General features: G+C 40.9%; 1 protein-coding gene across 1 annotated transcript in view; it reads left to right on the forward strand.

Moving 5' to 3' along the window:
• The first annotated feature begins 3,035 nt into the window (after positions 1–3,035).
• The window catches only part of DNAH11 (dynein axonemal heavy chain 11), a 363,940-nt gene continuing 345,191 nt past the window's right edge, over positions 3,036–21,784 (forward strand). Inside the window, exons 1-5 of the mRNA XM_030822211.1 lie at positions 3,036–3,386; positions 4,790–4,933; positions 18,664–18,860; positions 19,462–19,651; positions 20,912–21,011. Coding sequence (XP_030678071.1) covers positions 3,036–3,386; positions 4,790–4,933; positions 18,664–18,860; positions 19,462–19,651; positions 20,912–21,011 — 982 coding nt within the window. The remainder of the gene's footprint in view (positions 3,387–4,789; positions 4,934–18,663; positions 18,861–19,461; positions 19,652–20,911; positions 21,012–21,784) is intronic.

A 21,784-nucleotide genomic window follows, 5' to 3' on the forward strand; every position in this document is an offset into this window, starting at 1 on the left:
CCCTGTGGGCAAAATATGAGGGAGGCGTGTAGCCTTTCATTCTGTAGACAACTTATTTAGGAACCAAAAGGGGGAGGCAGGTTTGCATGACCCAGTTCCCAGCTTGACTTTTCCCATTGGCTAAATGAGTTTAGAGTCCCCAAATTTAATTTCCTTTCACATCTGACATAATAAACATATTATATCTTTGCTTGCCTAGTTTCTCATGTTTCCCCCTCCACAACTAATAATAAATGTGCCAGGCGTTGGCCTAAGTGTTTCTGCTTTTAACATATTTAAGCCGAATTATTTCTCACAACAACTCTGTGATGTGGTGTATCATTAACTATTACCATACTATCACTACATAACAAACCTCAACACAACTATGTAGCTTAAAACAATAATCACTCATTATTTTCATGCATCTGTGGGCTGACTGAGAGTAGACTTATCAAGACTAGCCTTCGCTGGACTTGCCTCTGAGCTACAAAAGTCGGGTCCAGGCTGGTTCCCTGCATTAGCAAGCTAACTAGGGATGTTCTTCTCAAGACAGTGGCAGAAGCACAACAAGGCAAGCCTCACCATGCAAAGACATTCCAAGCATCTGTTTGCTACTACACTTGATCTTAGCCAAAAGCAGCGATGCCTCTGTTTGTTATGTCTGCCCATATCCTATGGACCAAAGCAAGTCACATGGCCGGCCACAACTTTAATAGCACAAAAAGGTATAAGCATACTCTTTTCATGAAAGTGGGGTTGGGGGAGAGATATTTGCTAAAAAATAATCTCATCTACCATTTTATCTTTCCTATTTCAGGTGAGGAAACTCAGGCACCTAGAAAATAGAAATGGAATGCAAATTCAGTTGGTATAGCTCCACTCTATTCAGTAGAAATCTAGCCTGTATCACCAATATGAGGGTAGAAACTTAATCTGTTTTGTTTTCTGTTATATTTCCCAGCACCTAGAACAGTGCTTGGCACTTAGTAGGCATTCAATAAATATTTGTTAGACAAATGAATGAACTCAGCACAGTACATGGCACATAGTTGGTACTTGATCAATGTTAGCTATTATTATTGAGAAAAAATATATAAAACTTGGGAGCAAGGTAAAGGCATGTTCATTCACTGTCACATTGAAACACTGCTTCACTGGCCAATGAAAGTATTATTAATTAGTTAGGGAAAAGTATCTTTTTTGGACTCATTAACTACTATTGATCAAAGGCTCAAACTCTGTGAAGTTACGTTTTTATTTACAGATTTTTGTTCATTACAGATGTAATTTATTTTGGAAAAACAAATTATTTTTTAAAAAATAAAGGATTATTTTGCCCTGTATGACATTAATGAGTATTGTATTGAACCTAGCAATCTGACTCACCCAGTCTTTCTCCAATGCTGCTAAATTTCTTTCTCCAACTGTCCTTGGAACTTACATCATTTTGTTGCTTTCCTTATTTATGAGTTAAATACATCTTTGACATATCTTCATCTTACATTTTGAGTTACATATTTAACTTTTTGGAAATTGCACTTTAAAGTTAGCATTATTTAAAAAATTTTCCTGCTAGATTTGAAAGTGGTTATTCACTTTCAATTTAATTCAACTATTATTTACAGAATTCCTGGTTTTCTAGGGTACAGGGACGTGAAGCTGGAATATAAAAGGGGAGAGAAGGAATTGGTGATTGCTAGCCTTGTACACCAGCAACTGGGAGCCCCAAAGATTATTATGGACAATATAAAGCAGCCTTGACAGGTTAGAAATCATTATCAAAGTTTTCCAAGGGCCTGTGTTATTTCAAGATTCTGATCATATAATTGGAAACTTGTAGATGGTTTTCAGGGGCAGTTAATATCCTGAAAAGAAAAAAAATTGTTGAAGCCTCATCTTCTGGAAATGTCTATCAACATTCAGGTATTAAATGGATTATTGTGGGCAACAGTCCTTCAGTAGCCCCCATGGAAGGCATGGGGATTGAAGACTTTAGTTTGAAATAAACAATTAACAAAGGAGACTTAAAAGTTTAGTTGAGGACTCCTCAAAATTCTGGTTGCTTTAATAATTAGAATTTACATAACAGTCTCAACAAAAGCCACTAATGGACCGCAGTGAAATCCTATTTCAGTATCATGAAACTGTTTTTAATCTGAAGCTTTTTCTCTTTGACCTTTTTACTCTTGAATTAAATGATAAATCTATAGATTTTCGGAACATTTTGGAGATCACGAAAGGGCACTGTGCGTTCTCTTACTGGGTGTACTGACGTTCCAGTAAGTGCCAGGTTGAGGATGGGAATCAGGAGGACTTCGAGTACTTAGATCTTGGATTCCCACAACTAGGAAAGTTGAATTGCAGGACTGGCTCTTTTCTGGTAATATTTGGACACCTTGGGAAAGGTGAATAATAAACAGCCTTCAACTTGGGCCCCGAAACTTCTCTGTTACTTATTTTTGTAACTTAGTCCCTTGCCCATAAAACAAAGACTGACCAGTCAGAGACTTGGCTTTCTACGAATTATGTCAGCTAGTCAAGGTAAGAGATTAGCACAGAGCTTGGCACAAGAGAGCATTGCTTCATCCAGAGCACTTAACCAATGCTGGGATCCCCACCAAGTGTCCAGTAGGCGAAGGAGCCGGAGGGCAGTGGAGCGAGCGCACTGGGGGCTCAGACCCACCCCGGACACGCGTCTTCCCGGCCATGTTCGGGACCTAGAGCCTAAGGGCTGCTCCCCTCGGCCTTGGCCTTGGCATCTACTGAGCGGTGGCGAGGTGCGCTCACTCCGCCCCCAGCGGGCTGGGGCGGGGACACCGTCACCTGGGAAACGGGACGCGCTGCTTGTCCCAGGCCTTCGCCTCGGCCTGCGAGGCTACCGCTATGCGCAGTGGCGCGGCTGCTAAGTAGCAGCAGGTGGGAGACTAGGGTCTGCGCTCGCGGCGACCGCGGAGGAGGGTGGGCGCCTCCGGAGGTGTCCTCGCTCACTTCGGGGGGCCCAGAGTCTCGGGTGAGGAGCCATCCGGCCCCGCGTTCCCTCGGACGGTTGCCCAATGGCAGCCCAGGTGGCAGCCCGGGAGGCGCGAGACTTCAGAGAAGCCCCGACCCTTCGCCTAACGTCGGGGGCCGGCCTGGAGGCAGTGGGCGCTGTGGAGCTCGAGGAGGAGGAGGAGGAGGAGGAGGAGGCGGCGGCCAGGAGAGCTCAGAGTTTCGCCCAAGACGCGCGAGTGCGCTTCCTCGGCGGCCGCCTGGCGATGATGCTGGGGTTCACGGAGGAGAGATGGAGCCAGTATGTGGAAAGCAAGGACAACCGGCAGGTTCTTGGGCAGTTTCTGGAAAGCACCAGTCCGGCTTGTCTTGTGTTTAGCGTCGCCGCCTCGGGGCGCCTAGCGGCTTCCCAGGAGGTAAGAGACGACGGGCAAGGGGACCTGCCCATCCAACAAAACTACCAGGGGAGACAGCCCAGTCGCGCCTCTTTGGATTCCCGCGGGGCGCTCACTCGGGCACTTTAACAAACTTGGCTTGAAGTCCCCATCCTGAGGCCCGCAGGACTCCTCCCCACGTGCACCCACTCTGCAGTTCAGCAGCTGCAGGTTAGTTTCCTAGGTCAGCAGTTTGTATCTGACCGAGAATCCCCCGTTGAGCCTGTTCCACCAGGATGATGCAAGAAAACCAGCGCTTTCTTTAGCTGCTTGGGTGTTAGGCGCAAGGTGGGCTTTCTGTGCCAAAAAACTTGCGTTTCAGTTGCTCATGGGTCACTCTGGAGTCACATCCTTTAAAAAATTTGGTGTTTGGCAGAGCGCATGTAACTTTTCACGTATTTTGATTGCCAACAACACTTTTCACCCCAGGCAAAAACATTGAGTCCTTAAAAAGGAATGCCCATGCAATCTCCGCACACATGGGTGTTTACTGAACATTTAGAGGGAGCAGTTCCCTCCTTCCTTCCTTTTTCTTCCTTTCTTTTTTCTTTTTGAATTTAGATGATTTGTCCACTAAAAGGTTAACGTATCACCTAATGTACAGCACTTGTATTTAGTATTTTTCAAGTACGATGAGTTTGGAGCAAGATTCACAATTTTTAAGTAGCTTAATGCTCAGTTTAACATGTTATATCGTTTTATCACTAGCTGTGGTCATTGTAATAGTTGGGAAATAGGATCTCAGAGAAGAGAGTAATAGGAAGGCTGCCTTAGGGTATTGGGAATTTTGAATTCTTTTGTTTTAGGACTCTCCTAATTGTAACTTTAAAATAAGTTTGTCAGTAGACAAGGCGATAGAACACAACTCTAGTATTACCTAAGTTAAATAGTTATTATAATGTTCAATAGAATGACTCAGTAGTTGTGGAAATGTTAGCATGTTTTGGTTATACATTTCTATTCTTTGATAGAAATACAAATTAACCTCTTGGGCCTGTCTTTATCTCAGTTTGGCTAATTTCCAAAGCAGAGAAGAGTATAAAAAATAACCCCTTAGGATTGAAACATTCTACGTGCCTACGTGCTCCTTATTTGTTTTTAGTTATAAGTTTTTTTTGGTATATAATGATCTGGTATAATTGGCATGCCTTTAAAAGGTGGTATTTCCACACCGGTAATGCTGTGAAATTAGCATTATAAAAGAACAAAGAAAACTGTATACTCTCTGCATACTAGGGAAGAGCGGTAGAAGGACCTTGTTTATAGGGGAGGCAAGACGCCAGGTTTTGTTTCTTCTGCTAGCAATACAGCTACAAGTTGGATATAGTAAATCCTGCTTGTTAACAAGAAAACTACTTGAACTGATTATCTTGCTCTTGTTTTAGATTCCAAGAGATGCAAACCATAAACTTGTTTTTGTTTCCAAGAAGATTACTGAAAGCATTGGAGTAAATGACTTTTCTCAAGTGGTTTTATTTGGAGAGTTACCTGCATTGTCTCTTGGACATGTATCTGCTTTCCTCGATGAGGTACTGGTCTGTCTTTAATATTTAAAGCTTTCACTTATCTCCATGACATTTGGAATTATTTAGGACAACTCTGATAATTAAAAAAAGAAGAGCTAGGAGGGAAAGGGAAGGGGATGGGGGTGGTAAAAAAAAAAAAAAAAAAAAAAAAAAAGCTTGTGGAAGTCAGGAGTCTTTAGCCAGGTGGATGGAGTCATAACATCTAGACTGTTCTGAAAGGAGCTCATGCTTACTGATGCTAATACTCAACAGGTGGCAATTGCAGGGATCATTCTCTCCCTTTCTTCCTTCCAAGATAATAGAAGCAAATAAAAAGCAACTTGAATAGGCTCTTGCACCTTAGCAGTAGGTTTTAAACTTCACATTGAGTAGAGACAAATTTATACTTTGAAAATGAGTATTATCAGTTCCTTTTTATACTTGTTGGAAACTAACAGTTAAGGACTAAGATTCACTCATGGCAGATAATGGGAAAAGGTGATGAAAGTGTCAGAAATGGTTCTTAAAATTTCTTTTTGTCCTCTTAAAATAGAGAAATAGTCTTCAACCAATGTTACTGACACTTTAATGTGCATAAGAACTGCCTAGGGATTTTGTGAAAGAGGCTGGTTCATTCATTCTAGAGTGGAGCCCAAGGTTCTGCATTTTTAACCTGATGCTGATGCTCTTTGTTTGTGGACTAGCTTTGAAAAACAACTGCCAAATAACCACTTTCCATGGAACTAGAACCTGGCTCTCAAACTTTGCTGAACATTAGAATCACCTGGGGGAACTTTTAACACAATGCCCCAGGTCACACCCATACCAGTTAATTTAGAATGTCCTGAATGGGAGCCAAGTAGCAGCAGTTGTTTAAGATTCCCAGGTGATTCTAATGTACAGTGAGCTTTGGGACCACTGGGTTAGATATCTGTCTACAAGGCCAATTTCTAAATCAGACCTCTGCAATCAGTGTAGTCCTGCCAAGGCCGATATTTAAGGTAGGAAAAGTTGCTGACATATTTATTACTAGTTATTTACCAGTCTCTCATGGTCACACCTCTTCTACTTTTTGAGTCTCTTCTTCTGTCTTTTTGAAGGGAGGTATTTTCCTGCTGGACTAACCAAAGTCTCTCACCCCTAACTCCCGTACCCTGCCTGGGTTTCCCTTCGCTCCTGTTGAATTTAATTGGCTTTAGCTGATTTCAGGGAGGTGCTAGGAAGACAATCTTTTAACTTCAGTACCAGGAACAATTTTTGGTATGCAGCAGGTGCTCAGATTTTAATTGAACTGAATCTGATGACTTTGGTTCAATATGTGAATCTAGACCACCATCAACTGGAACTTGGAGGGGCAGGGCTACACTATGAAATTCTTGCTCTACTATCTGTGTCTGGCAACAGAAGATACAAGCCTTTTTCAGATTTCTCTACTCTTTCTTTATCTCATTACCAGGATCTGCTTAACATTCTGAAAAAGGTATGCCTGCTCCTCAACATTATGATGTGTTTCCATATGTTGTTATTGGTCACCAGATTGTATTATATAATTATACTTAGCAAAAGTATATAAAATGTCATATGGTTATTTCTTTATGTATCATGTTGGCCCACATTTCAAAAGAAACAATAATTGTGAATGCTTACCAAGACATAAAGAAAATATCATTTGGTTCTTCTCAGTCAATATCTGGGCCCCATCCTTGGAAATTCCAATTTAAAAAAATCTAGAGGGGCCCAGGCTTCTGTATTTTGAAAGTGTTTCCTCAGTAATTGTATTGAATGATGTAAGAACTGTCATAAAGAGAAACCCCACAGTTTAAAAAAAGAAACAGAAGGTAAGTAAAGAGATCCACTGCAAAGGCACATTTGCTCTTTTATCTATAGGTGTATATGTCCTTGGTGAACCTTACTTTGGTTCATAGAGAAAGTTTATTTTTCTTACAAATGCAAAAACTACACAAACTTACAACTAAAATAAGACAAAACCTCAAATTAATTGACTTACTTTGTATATATTTGATAAAATTTGTTGTGATTAGTAAGTACATCTCAGGTCTATTTGTTTTAAATGATATTTCTAGAGATACTTTAGCTGTTTGAGTTACTAATTGCTTTCCAGAGCATGTGGCTCAGAATTTCATGGTGTTTTATCCACAGCTCATGACACAGACATTAAGTTTTAAAAGAAGTTGGCTTTGTCATGGAATAATGTGAGAAACACATTTATCCTTCCAAACCCAAAGGATGGACTCAGAGACACGCAGAACAGCAGAAGCAAGACTTAATTGTGGTCTTGCAAGATCGGGTGTGTGGTAGGCAGGCACACCCAGGGCAGTTACAGCTGGTAATTTACCTCCTAGCATGTAAGCCCCTCTCCCAGTTCCTCATTGGTTGAGTACTATGGGGTTACAATATTCCTGGACATTTCCTAAGTTTCATTATGCCCCTTATAAGGATATACCCTGGCCCCCTTCCTCACTTAATTCTTGATTTCCCAATAATGAAACTTCCCTTTTATGGGCTGACTCCTCTTCTACATTCTGTTCACTTATCATGACTTTCTAGGTACATGAGCCATGAGGTTTGTCATATCCTCAGGCTGGCTGCCAGAACTTAGATTTATCATGCCTTGAAAATGGACCATATAAAATGTTTTCTCACAAATTCCCTCCTCTTTTCTATTTACTTTCTTTGGTTTTATTTTTATCTAAACCCTTTTGGTTCTTGAATCACTCTAAAAGTTGGTTACTTTTTTCCTTATGGGTGAGCAAGTTTAGTTTGGTTTCTAATAGTGCAGATTATTTTGCTAGTAAGTTATGCACATTTGTTTATTTATATTTATTTTAATTTTTGTGCTAGTCCCCTTACACGGGGGAATAAAACATCCCACTGCTGTTAAGCCTCCTGCCACAATTACGAGAGATGTAAGGACTGAACCTATCATACCTTTTCATTTTTTAAAACAACCTTCTACCCAACCCATTAATGGGTTATTAATTTCAGCATTTTTTGCTAGTTTGTTGGCTAGGGTTGTTCTGGTAAAGTTTTTGTGATGGTGCCATCTGGGGTGGTATTCTTGGGAATGAAAATACAACACTTCCCACCCAGCGTAACACATACACCCCCTTTTTCTTCTGGTATCATGTCTAGTGCAAGCCTGTTTTCTCAGGCTATTTGGCTGGTGGCATTTAACTGGCTAGCTACCCCTTTGAGGGCGTCCTTGGTATAACTGATGAGTTTTTGTTGAATATAATAGATATAGTTAATTTAATCCACATTTTTATTAATAGTTGACTACCACAAGAGTTCTAATTTAAACCCAGAGCTCTTTGGTTTTGGGCCTTAAATTTATTAGGCACTCCCCTAGGGACACCTACTGAGTTAACATATATATTGGGATTAAAAGAATTTGTCAAATATCTCCAATTTTGGTGGCCATATGTATTTTCGGGTATCTTAGGAAATGCCAGAGTGAAGGCAATTGGACTAAAGCACAAGTCCTGATCCAACTGGATGGTAACAGGTTACAGAGGTTCCTTTTCCCACAATACCACCAGACATTAGCCTGGGGCATATGGAGAGCTGGGTAATTGCCATTGCCTGACTCACTCGTGATGTTTAGGAAGTGGATACAAGTTGAGAGTTCTCCTATGGGCTTATTGAACTTTGCCCCCTGCCTAGAGAGGCAAGAGAAGTGGTTCATATTCCCTATGGAGAACGAGGGAATTGCTCTGGGATCTGACCTCCGCAATGCAGGAAAGAGCAATGACAGACTTTTTTTTTTTTTTTTTTTTTTTTTTTTTTGAGATGGAGTTTTGCTCTTGTTGCCCAGGCTGGAGTGCAATGGCTCAATCTCGGCTCACTGCAACCTCTGCCTCCCCAGTTCAAGCAATTCTCCTACCTCAGCCTCCTGAGTAGCTGGGATTACAGGCACCACTGCGCCTGTCTAATTTTTTGTATTTTTAGTAGAGACACAGTTTCACCATGTTGGCCAGGCTGGTCTCGAACCCCTGACCTCAGGTGATCCACTCACCTTGGCCTCCCAAAATCCTGGGAATACAGGCATGAGCCACTGTACCAGCCAATGACAGACTTTTATAAGTCTCATTTCCCCATGCATCCTTGTCCTGGTATAGAGCCAACACACAATGCATTTCTTTAGGATTGGTATTCCATCCTAGAGGAAACAGAACCACCTGTGCCTGAAGTTGTTCCACAGCACATGCATAACAGCTACTCTTGTTGAGGGCTCGTACTAAAAATTTGACCCAGGCATTCATATTCCCGTACTCTGTCTCGATTTCTAAGGTTTGCTTTAAATCCTTTACCTTAATTATTTTTACCCTTTTAGGGTCATTATTTGGTGAACTAAAGTGTTTATTAGGGTTTGGAGTTGGAGTAGTCCCAGGCAAATGGGGGGTTGAGTTTTTTATTAGTTTCAGAACAAATTACCCTAGGGGTTTTTTCCCTGTGATGTTTGCACCAACCCATATAACCGAGATGCTACTTTTGGTTCTTGGTTTAGAAGAGCTGGATTATCAATGGTGATGGGAATAGGATTACATTTTAAATTCTGGCAGTTACTTGGTGGGGAGCCCTTGGACAGATGTAATTTATTCTTTAAGGGTCTCCAGGCTGGAGTTACCTACCCCATGTTTACTGTCCAACCCTGAAATTGGGTAGTCCACCATATATTATCCCAGCTAGGGCAGGGTGATATTCTACTATAACCTGTATTTAGTTCAGGGAAAAGATATTTATCCACTTGAGAGAGCTGTTTCTGATTTTCCACATTCCTGCAAGGTAAAACCTGGCGGGCATTAAGTCTTATAGTTTGGGGTGCTACCATCTTGGTTACATTAATAAGCAACCTGATTGGGCAGGGAGGAGTCCCCTGCCAGTTTCCATTTTGACCTGCTGTTTGTATAGTAGCCCATCCCAGCCATATTAACTTCCAAAATGGGGCCAGCCCATGTTTTCTTTTTAGATTTTTCTGAGTTAACTTGAAGGGTTCCTTAGGTGACCTGTGCACTTTACATTTGTCTTTTTTTCTCCTTTCCATTTTTTTTTTAACCAGTCCCTTGACTTGAGTATAGTGAGTTCACTCCCGTTTAGCTGTCTGCACAGCAAGCTCAGTGGTCAGGAGCACTCGACAGGGACCTTCCCAGCTTGGGTGGAGCTTGTCTTCTTTCCACATCTTGGTCAGCACCAAGTTGCCAGGCTGGAAGTAGTGAGCCATGAACTCAAGAGGTGAAGTTTGAGTCAGAAGTCCTTTTAACCTAAGGGATAACAGGGTGGAGTATATGCCCAGTATATAATTTCTTAAGAATTGATCCTTGGTTTCCATAGTAGGGAGATGTCTAGCTGTGCCTAAATATAGGATCTCATATAATAACTTGTAGAGGGATAATCCCAAGTCTTTTCTTGGGGCTGTTCTAATCCTAGGGAGTGCTAGTGGGAGACATTTGGTTCAAGGCATTTAGTTTTTAAGATTAGTTTGGTGACATGCTTTTGGAGAGTTTGATTCATTCTTTCTACCTTTCCAGAGGAAGGGGGATGCCAAGGGGTGTGATAATCCCCTTTAATTTGAAACCTTCCATAATTCCCCTTAACACCCTTGAGGTAAAGTGGGTCCCATTGTCAGGATTAATATTTTCCATGAGGCCAAATCTAGGTACAACCTGTTTTAATATTATTTTGACCACATTCCCAGTGGTGGCTATGGAAGGGGAAAGGCTTCCACCCAGCCAGAAAGGTGATTTACGATTATCAGTAAATTCTTTAGTCTTTCTACTTTGGGCATTTCTGTGAAATTTGCTTGAATGCTTTCAAATAATCTTAGTCTAGGAGGTCTTTCTCCCATGGCCTGTTTTATAATTACCTTTTTGTTTGTCTTTTGACAAGTTACACAATTTCCACATACTTAGTTAGTGAGGGTATAAATCCCTATATACACCCATAATTCCTAACTATTGCATCACATGGAGCCTGGGGTCCCCAAAGACTCCCTTTGTGTAATATAGATATTAGTTTTCTCATGGAGTTTACTTATTTCTCTCCCATCAAGAGGTACCAATTTGCCATCTTCAGTTTGACCCCTATCCTGTCTAATTCTTCCTTCTCTGTGGTAAACTGGGGCCTTAATACTACCTTAGGGATGTCTGGGATCAGGCTAAGTAGTCTTCTAATTTCTTCCTCCAGGGAGGCTTGCTCAGCAGCGCCATCTGCAAGCTTGTTTCCTGTAGCTTCTATAGTGTTCCCTTTTTGATGACCATTTACATGAACTGTGGTTACCTCTGCTGGAAGCAGGAGGCTTTCTAAAACCTGTTTGGCCAGTTCCCCATGTACCAATTCTTTTCCGCTGCTGTTTATTAGGCCCCACTCTGTCCAGATTTTTCCAAAAGTGTGTACCACCCCACAGGCATATTTAGAATCCGTATATACAGTGCCTTCTTGGGCTTTAAGGAGCTTTAGGGCCTGGTTAAGACCATGTAATTCACAGGTTTGGGCTGACCAGCCATTAGGTAATCTACCTTTCTCACACAAGGAGTGTTTATTCCCATCAATGACAGCATGGCCATTATGTCTCTTGCCATCTATCACTTGGGACGACCTATCCACAAACAGCTTTATCCCATCATGTAGTGGAGCTTCCCTAAGGTTTACTCTAACTTTTGTTTGGTATTCTATGATATCTAAGCCGTTCTGGTCTGATGTCTCTCTTTTTCTCCTCTCCTTTCCATAGGAAACCAGCTGGATTTAGGCAAATATTTGTTGTTATGAGCAAATCATTTTTTTAACTACTATGGCTTCATATTTTAGAGTCTGAGAATCTGTTAACTATCTCCCGGCTTTTGACTTAATACATTCCTGACCCAGTGTGGGTTGCTTACTGTTAGGGTCCCACCAAAGGTTAGCTTTCCACTCTCCTAGCTGCAGGGCTGTGGCAGCACTGCTTGCACACATTCGGGCCACCCCTGAGAGACAGGATCAAGAAGCTTGGAGGCAAAAGCAACAGGTTCCCTCTTCCCTCCCCAGGTTTGAGTGAGCACCCCAAGGGCCGCTCCCTGGTCCATTGTTAACAAACAGATGGAATGGTTTCTCTAAAGAAGAGAGGGCCAGGACCAGGGCTGGAATGAAGGCCTGCTTTAGCTGTTTTACTGCCTGAATTTCCTTTGGGACCATTGCAAGGGATTGGGTTTCTCTTCTAGTAACTTGAGATACAGAATCTTTTTTTGAGCATGAGTTAATTTATTGCATACAGTAGCCAGTTAAACCTAAAAATTTTTGGAGTTCTCTCTTTGTCTTAGGCAAAGGCAGACCCACTATTCCTGATATTCTTTCCGGGTTTATTCTTCACTTCCCTTTACTAATTAGGTGTCCTAAATATTTAACTTCTTTTTCTACAAACTGCAATTTGTTCTTAGAGACTTGCAATCCCCATCCGTCTATGAAATTAAGCTTATGGTGGTTTCTGATATCTCAGCCCTCTTCTCCCCAGAAATTAAAAGATTATCTATGTATTATAACAACTGGGTTCCCCTGGAAGGTTGGAATTTCTCCAGGACCTTTTCTAAGATTTGACCAAATACGTTTGGGGCTTCCATGAAACCTTGTGGCAGCACAGTCCAGCAGTACCATTATTTTCTCCCAGTTAATAGGAGTTTCCTATTTAAAGGCAAAGAGGTCTCTACTCCTAAAGTCTAGGGACATGCCCAGAATACATCTTTTAGATCCACCAGACCGAACCACTTATGTTCATAGGGTATCTTACTGAGGAGGGTGTAGGGGTTAGGCACCACAGGGTGGTAGGTCTGGACAATTTGATACATAGCCCTTAGATCTTGCACCAATCTCAACAACCCATTAGGCTTTTTGACTGAGAGAATTGGAGTGTTGTACGGGTGACATGCAGGGTTTTAATAGTCCATTTTTCATTAATCCCTTTATTACCAGTTGGAGATATTTTCTCCCTTCAGTATGAATGGGATTTTTTTTTGTTTGTTTGTTTTTTTTTTTTTTGCAAACTACTTCTCTTGGTTGTTTTAGTTTAATTTGTAAGGGTGTGATTTTTAACTCTCCCCTGTTGCCTTTTCTAATCCAAACAAGGTTATTAATTTTCTTTCCTCCTCCTCTTTTGGGAGGCCCATTATTTTATTTGTCCTTCCTTTATTCCTAATCCTAAACCCAATCCCACAATCAGGTTTCCACCCAGGATGTTAGTTTCTGCTTTAGGAACATATAAGAGTGACCAATTTGTTTTGGCCCCAATCTAATTAACATTTTCTTGAATATCAGAACCTGAAATCCCTCCCCTTTTACCTGATACTATCAATTTTTCCTTAGAGAGTTCTGTACCCCTTGGTTGGTGACTTAGGGAGGAGCGATCCACACCAGTATCAACCAAAAATGTCACTTCTTCTCCCTCGGGTCCCACCTTCAAATTTATTCAGGGTTTCTGGTGGGACCTACTCAGAAGGAACTCTCCCCCCAGTCTTCATCAGCGGTCATGAGGTGGATCACCATTTCTTTTTTTCCATTTAGGACATTCTTTTTTAAATGCCCTGGCTTTACATACTTGTAACATCCCCTCATAGTCTTAGGAGCTTTTCCATGTATTTTCCTTCTTTCTTTGTGTCGAAATCTATCATTCTCCTTGTCTGCTTCGAGGAGGATCTTGATCTAACCTTTTTTTGACTACCTCTTCCACAGTGGAACCATGAGTTTCATTTTTATTTATGCTTCTTTTTCTCTCTCCCTACAAAGACCTTCTGAGCCTCCCTTAGTAATTTCTCAATTGGTTTCTCATCCCATCCATTAATCCTTTGTAATTTTTTTTTAATATCAGCTCTTTCTTACAAAGTTAACCTTCAAAAGGCCTTGCCCTACTGGGTCCTCTGGATCTAATCTGGAGTATTAGATCCAGATCTGTCTATATATATATTAGATCTAATCCTGATCTAATCAGGAATGCAGAGGAAGTTTCCTCTTTTGGTTTTTGTTGAATCTCCAATGCCTTTGAGACCTTTCATGTCCCAGTAGTGGACTTTTTGATCCTTTTTATTATTAGTTCCCTGAGGTTCTGCATTTGTGTCTGTTCTTTGGGATTTTTTTTTTTTTTTTTTTTTTTGAGGGAGAGTCTCACTCTGTTGCCCAAGCTGGAGTGCAATGGTGCAATCTTGGCTCACTGCAACCTCCACCTCCCAGGTTTAAGTGATTCTCCTGCCACAGCCTCCTGAGTAGCTGAGATTACAGGTGCGTACCACCATGCCCGGCTAATTTTTGTATTTTTTAGTAGAGATGAGGTTTTGCCATGTTGGCTAGGCTGGTCTTGAGGCCCTGACCTCAGGTGATCCACCCACCTCGGCCTCCCAGCCTGCTGGGATTACAGGCATGGGCCCTGCACCTGGCCCCTGGGATCATTATTATCTCCTTTGGGATTGACATTTGGAAAGTTTTGTTCAGCTGGCAAGACTTCTTGCCGGGCGGGTTGTTACCTCTCCCAGATGGTTATGGCCCCTCTCCTAATCATTCCCCTTTCTTTTCCTGTGAAAAGGATACTTGTGATAGACATCATTTCAGCCCAGGTGTAAAAGCTGAGTTCTAGGAATTGGTTCAGCTGGTTTGCTAAACCCAGGGGATGTTTTAGAAGTGGTTTCATCTCCTTCTTGAAATTCCTAACTTCAGTACTTGTAAGAGGAGCATTACAAAGCCTGTCTATGGGAGCTTCCCTAAGAGGGATTATGCTGGATGTCTGCTGTGTGGAAGGGACAGGGAAGTTCTCAATATCCCTCTTACACCGTTCTAATTATTTTCTCAAATTTGGATAAGGATTTAAAGGAGCAGTTGGTTCGACTCTGCCATGGTCTGCAGGTCTTTCTTCCTCTAACCCTCCTGCTGCCCCTTGATTTTCCTGTCCCCTATTTTGTGAGACACATGGAGGGGGTATGGATGATAGGGGGTCCCAGGGCTTTTCACTGGGCAGGAGCTTTTTACTAGGCTTTTTTTCTTCTTTGAAGGGGAAATGGGGGCTAATTCCTTGATCCAGCAGAGAGTGTAACCCATCTCCTCTTGTGAGGATAGGGTTTTATCATTCATATAGAGAATTAAAGCTTGGCACACCCAATTTTTATCTGAGCCAAACTTAGGCCAAAAGACTAAAGGCTTACGAATGGGGTCTTTAGGCCAGATAAACAGCAACACTTTATCATCTTTTGCCTTTCCTTGTCCCTGATTCAAGTGTTGTCCCTCCAAACCTCATTCTTCCCAAAGGACTATCTGGGGGAATGTCAGAGGGAGTTTCTTTGGCTCCCTCTTTCCTTTGGCCCATAGGCCTAGAATTTCTGTCTCCCATTTTTGGTCAGTCTTTTGAGTCCAAGCTTTTCCCTGTGTACTCAACCCCCCACTACTGGAGGTTTCTTGCACACCCCAATTGCTTTGCCTGTCTCTGGACATGTCCCTCGTGGGAGAACAGAACTATGGATTGGGATTTGAACTCCGCACTTGCTTCATATCCATGTTATATCTCAGTTACACACACTTGACCTCTGAAAATGCCCAACCACCAAGGCAGTACTTGTAGTCCAATTTTCCTCCCTTGGCTCATGCATGATGTTGCCTGGTTGCCAAGGTACCTGCTTTTCTCCCTGTGTTGCCTCCACTGCCTCCTGAATAACAGTCTTGGGTTTGTTTATGGCCTCTGCAGGGATCCAGGACGCCTGGACAGAGTGGGCCACTTAAATTGCATGGGACGTGTTTCCACTCTCAGCTGGAGTCCTACTCTACACAGGCACAGAGATCCCAGACGAGCCCCCAAGTTTGTGAGAAACACATTTTACCCATCCGAACCCAAAGAATGGACTTGGAGACACAAAGAACAGTGGAAGCAAGACTTTTAATGGCGGTCTTGCAAGATTGGGTGTCTGGTAGGCAGGCACACCCAGGGCAGTTACAGCAGGTCATTTGTCTCCTAGCATGCAAGTCCTTCCCCCAGTTCCTCATTGGTTGAGTACTATGGGGTTACAATTCTCACGGACATTGCCTAAGTTTCATTATCCCTCTTATAAGGTTATACTGGTCCCTTTCTCTGCTTAAGTTTCGATTTCCCAACAATGAAGCTTTCTTCCCTTTTAGGGGCTTACCCATTCTCTACATTCTGTTCACTTTTTGTGACTTTCTAGGTGCATGAGCTGTGTGATTTGTCACATCTGCAGGCTGGCTGCCAGTACTTAGATTTATTATGCCTCAAAAATGGACGCTTTAAAATGTCTTCTCAGAATAGTAAATAGAGTGAAATCTGAAACAGTACCCAGTACATTAGAAATGTTGAATAACTTTAATTTTCTTCGAGCCTGACTTTTAGAAAAAGCTGTTGTTATCAAGGATTTAATCTAGAAAACAGTCTCCAAGTAGGTAAGGCATGTTCAGCCCCGCAAATCTAAACTTTTTTATCTTTCCAAATTTTATCTTAGATTCAAGGGGTACATGTACTGGTTTGTTACCTGGGTAAATTGTGTGTCATGGGAGTTTGGTATACAGAGAGTTTGTTACCCACGTAATCAGCATAGTATCCGATATGTTGTTCTTTAGTCCTCACCCTCCTCCCACCCTCCACCCTCAAGAAGGCCACAGTGTCTGTTGTTCTTTTCTTTGTGTCCATGTGTACTCATTGTTTAGCTCCTGGTTATTAATATAAGTGAGAACATGCATGGCCGGGTGCAGTGGCTCACACCTGTAGTCCTACCACTTTGGGAGGCCAATGTGGGCGGATAACTTAAGGCCAGGAGTTTGAAACCAGCCTGACCAACATTGCAAAATCTCATCTCTACTAAAATACAAAAATTAGCTGGGCATGGTGGCACATGCTTGTAACCCTGGCTACTCGGGAGGCTGAGGCTAGAGAATCACTTGAACCCAGGAGACTTGCAGGTTGGAGTGACCCGAGATCTTGCCACTGCACGTCAGCCTCGGTGACAAAGTGAGACTGTGTCTCAAAAAAAAAAAAAAAAAAAAAAGTGAGAACATACAGTATTTGGTTTTTGGTTTTTCTGTTCCTGTGTTAATTTGCTTAAGCCTAAACTCTTCAGCCTGTTTGCAACATTCTTCACAAACTACCCCTGCCTTCCTCACAGCCCGAGTGTTGCCATTTCTCTCAGGGGTATTGGCTCTATCTCTAGGATGGTCAAACTGGCAGTTTCCCACAAGCACCATACTCCCTGAGTCCCCATGATTTTATCAGTGTTCTGATTTCTGGAATGCTTGTTGTCTTACTCTGTTCAGGTTGTTATCGCAAAATACGCAGACTTGATGGTATATAAGTACGGGACATTTATTTCTCACAGTTCTGGAGCTGGAAGTTCAAAATCAAGGCAGTAGTAAACTCAGGTGTCTGAAGGCTGCTTCATGGTTTGTAGACGGCCCCTTCTAGCTATGTCTTCACATGGTGGAAGGGGTGAACAAGCTCCGTTGGTCCTATTTTATAGAGACACTAATCCCATTCATGAGGGCTCAGCCGTCATGACAAATACACCTCCCAAACACTCCACCTCCTAATACCATCATTTTGGGGGTTAGGATTTCAATATATGAATTTTCAGAGGATTCATATTCACACCATAACACCTGCCTTGCCCTGTTCTTTCGTCTTAAAGATTCAAACCAAGTAACTTTTCTGGCAAGTCTTTCTTAATACCATTCTCTCCCAGAGGCAGATATTTCTCCCATGTTTTCATATGCATCCTGGACATACCTCTAATCATGGCAGTTCTTATCTTGAGTGTCATAGTTCCAGGATCTCACCTACTGAGCTCACTGAGGGCAGGGACTATCTTGTACTAATCTCTGTATTACTAGCTTGACATGTAATGGGTGCTAAGTAGGAAATGGTAATAATATTTGGAGACATTTGTTTCAACACCATTCAAAAATGAAAGCGAATTTTCAGCTTGTTTTTAGTTAACTAGAAGATTGTATCATCAAACTAAACTCTAAAAAGGTAGAATAAACATTTTCTGAGCATTTGGCTAATTCAAGTTTTATAGTAAAATGTTTATAAACTGGACAGATTATATATATATTATATCAGAAAAATGAAAAAATGTTTAAAATCAATAGATACTCGAAGGGAAAACAAGAGACCAACTTCATTAATGCAGCATTCTCTTATTAATTACATAATATATGCCAGGCTCTAGAAATAGGAAAAATACTTTTTCAGAGTTTTTACATAGTTTCATTGATGTTTCCCATTTCATGGTAGAAGGAGTTCTGAATAAGGTCCGTGTAGCTAAATAAACATCTTTCTGACTACCCAAACTTTAATCCTCTGGGATGCCACCTAGGGCTTGAGAAGATTAATTTACTTCTAGCTTCCATATAATTCAGAAAGATTGTTTTCATTAATATGCCTGCCAGTGTGCTCAGTTTGCATTATGAGGGTGGTTTACTTACTTGACATAGCTGCTTATTTCATACGGTGTTTGAGTTATTGGGAACCTCCACAAATGTTTGATAAATGGGTAAATGAATGAACAAGCAGTATGCTAATTCCACTTTGACAGAATTTATGTCTAATTGATTCAATCTAAGTGGGTCACTGACTTTGTCCTCTCTTTGTAGATTTGATATCATTGGATGATATTTATGAAATTGGACAGTTTTGTTGCCAATTTTGTACGACAAGAAAATCTTTGAAGGAATGCATTGTCTGTGAATTAATTTAACTGCTTTTAACAATGTTTCTCTTTCTCTAGATTTTAGTGCCAGTTCTGTCTAATAAGAACAACCATAAGTCCTGGTCCTGTTTTACTTCACAAGATATGGAATATCACATTGAAGTCATGAAAAATAAGATGTATATTTTTAGAGGCAAAATGTCTAGAAGAACTCTTCTACCAATTCCCACTGTTGCAGGAAAGATTGATCTGGATCAGAATTGTTCAGAGAACAAGTACGTAACAGTACAATATATACAGGATATTAAAGTGGAGAGCCAGGCCAGCACAGTGGCTCACGCCTGTAATCCCAGTAATTTGGAGGCTGAGGTGGGAGGGTTGCTGGAGCCCAGGAGTTCAAGACTAGCCTGGGCAACATAGTGAGATCTCATCTCCACAAATAAAATAAAATGGAAAGTCAGCATACCCATTTAATATGACACCCCTAGCAAACCCATTAGCAAATAGAGAATTACGACTACATCATATTTTTAAAATAAGTGCAGAAACACCATGCATATTATTTCCTTTCAAAGTATGCTTTTAAAAAGCAAATTATACAAAAAGCAAACTGTAGTAATTGCCATGCCAGTAGCATTCCTTTAGTAAAATGGTTTTTGAGGATATAATTCTTTAACAGTGTTTTTTGAGGTTAGAGATATGTCAATGACAGAATAATGTAACCCCACAACTCAAATCAAGACCATAAAAGTAATGGACTTTGAAGAATTTAGTTTTAGAAAACTAGTTTATGGATGCCTAAAATAACTATTAAAATCTATGTCTTTGGATAAAATGATTCGTCTTTGAATTATTTTATTATCTTAATGTTTGTAGGCCACAGTCAAATGAAAGGATAATACTTCATGCAATTGAATCTGTGGTTATTGAATGGTCACATCAAATCCAAGAAATTATAGAAAGAGATTCTGTGCAGCGTTTGTTGAATGGTCTTCACTTGTCTCCTCAAGCAGAACTAGATTTCTGGGTGATGAGGAGAGAAAATCTGTCATGCATTTATGATCAAGTAAGTAGATAGCCCTAGAAATTGTAAATTAAATTAGCAAAGTCTCCTGAGCTGCAATGACCAATAGTTTTAAAGATTTAACACACTGTCTTTGTATAATTTACTGGTCTGCCCTCTTTTCTTAATCCAGAGTTCTGTATGTGTGGTGTGCACTTTTGATATTAAAGTAACTTTGCCTTTATGAGAATATTTTGACAGCATTTGAGATGATTTGAAATATTGTGCTACCCTGGAAGAGCAGTACTTACCCAGGGAAATGTTGAGGACTGGAAAATTTAATTAGTCAACTTAATTGATTTGGGAAGGAGTGAGGTCTTGCTTGGTAGAGAGACACAGCTTTGGAAAGACTAACTTTGGTTCCTCTGCTGGGTGCTTACCATACAAATTACTTAAGGTTCTAAAAGTTAAGGCATCCATTCACATGTCTTTTGGAGATTTTCTGAAACAAATTTTATATGGAAAAATTAATATTTTACATATATAATGTATTAGGTTCTCTAGATGGATCAACTAATAGGATATATGTATATATGAAAGGGAGTTTATTAAGGAGAATTGACTCACAGGATCAAAAGGTAAAATTGTACAATAGGCCGTCTGTAAGTTGAGGAGCAAGGGAGCCAGTTGTGAATCAGTCTGAGTCCCAAAACCTCAAAAGTAGTGAAGCCAACAGTACAGCCTTCAGTCTGTGGCCAAAGGCCCAAGAGCCCCTGGCAAACCACTGGTGTAAGTCCAAGAGTTCAAAAGCTGAAGAACTTGGATTCTGATGTTCAAGGGCAGGAAGCATCCAGCATGGGAGAAAGATGAAGGCCAGAAGACTCAGCAAGTCTGCTTTTCCATCTTCTCCTGCCTGCTCTATTCTTGCCGCTCTGGCAGCTGATTAGATGGTGCCCACCCAGATTGAGGGTGGGTCTGTCTCTCCCAGTCCATTGACTCCAAATATTAATCTCCTTTGGCAACACCCTCACAGACACACCCAGGAACAATACTTTGCATCCTTCAATCCAATCAAGTTGACACTCAATTATAACTATCACATATAATAATATATATCCAAATTAAAAAACTTAAATGCAAAATAAAATACAAGGCTAAGAAAAAAATGTATTTTAAAAATTATTTTCAACTTGAAACCAGTTGAATGTGAAACACTGAATCACTTGTGAGTGAAATAGAATTTAAATATTTTATTACAGAATGCATGTATTTAGTAATCGAGTTTATATTTATTAAAGTTTTTTTTTTTTTCCTTTAACTTAGCTTCAGGCACCTATTGTCCTCAAAATGGTTAAGATCCTGACAACTAAACAAAGCAGCTATTTTCCTACTCTGAAGGACATTTTTCTGACTGTGGAAAATGGTAAGACTCTTGTTCCTGAGCCTGGCATCAATATCACCATCTGCTCATGATCTAGCCCCTGCCTGCTCGGCCTTGACATTTACCCTTCCGCCATGTTTGTGGAGTGATTGCTCTTGGCTCTCTGATGATAAATTCATCTCACCCTTTGTACTTTGTTCTCCACCCATACTAAACTACTTTTAGTTTATCTGGTATGTAGTAGACACCTGCCAAAGTGGCTCCAGATTGAAATGTTAATTAGACTGTTTGTGGAGGAGTGAGGCCTTCAGTATTTAGCAGAGGAAAAAAAAATAACTCTGGATAGAGGTTTTCCAATCAACAGATTGAGCTATGATGAGTCTAGTTATTCACCAGTTCACTTCTCTGAGTGTGCTTGATATCCACCAGTTATTTAGCTTGCAAACACTCAAAGCCATCATTGAAGTTTTCGTGAAGATTAAATGTATGGAGTGGAGGATTTGTTGAATTTTGAATAGACAATGCATGCATCTTACTACACACCAGGAATCATAAAATGATATCCAGTTGACAGTCTTCTCACCATCCTTGTCCTTCCGGTATCTAGTTTCAGCCCCACCCAAAGATGACAACCCTGCTTAGTTCCTTGATTTCTGTTCGTGTTTCTTTGCACATGCATGAGCATTTACTTATGGATATACATGATACTGAGGTTTTAAATAATAAAATTGGAGATAATATGGACAAGCAACTTTTTTTTGTTTCTAACACTAAAAAGTTTATTTTTCCCACGTGATATTTGAAAAGTTAGGAAA

The sequence above is a fragment of the Nomascus leucogenys genome, chromosome 11 (genome assembly GCF_006542625.1).
Source record: "Nomascus leucogenys isolate Asia chromosome 11, Asia_NLE_v1, whole genome shotgun sequence".
In the NCBI taxonomy this organism is placed as follows: Eukaryota; Metazoa; Chordata; class Mammalia; order Primates; family Hylobatidae; genus Nomascus; species Nomascus leucogenys.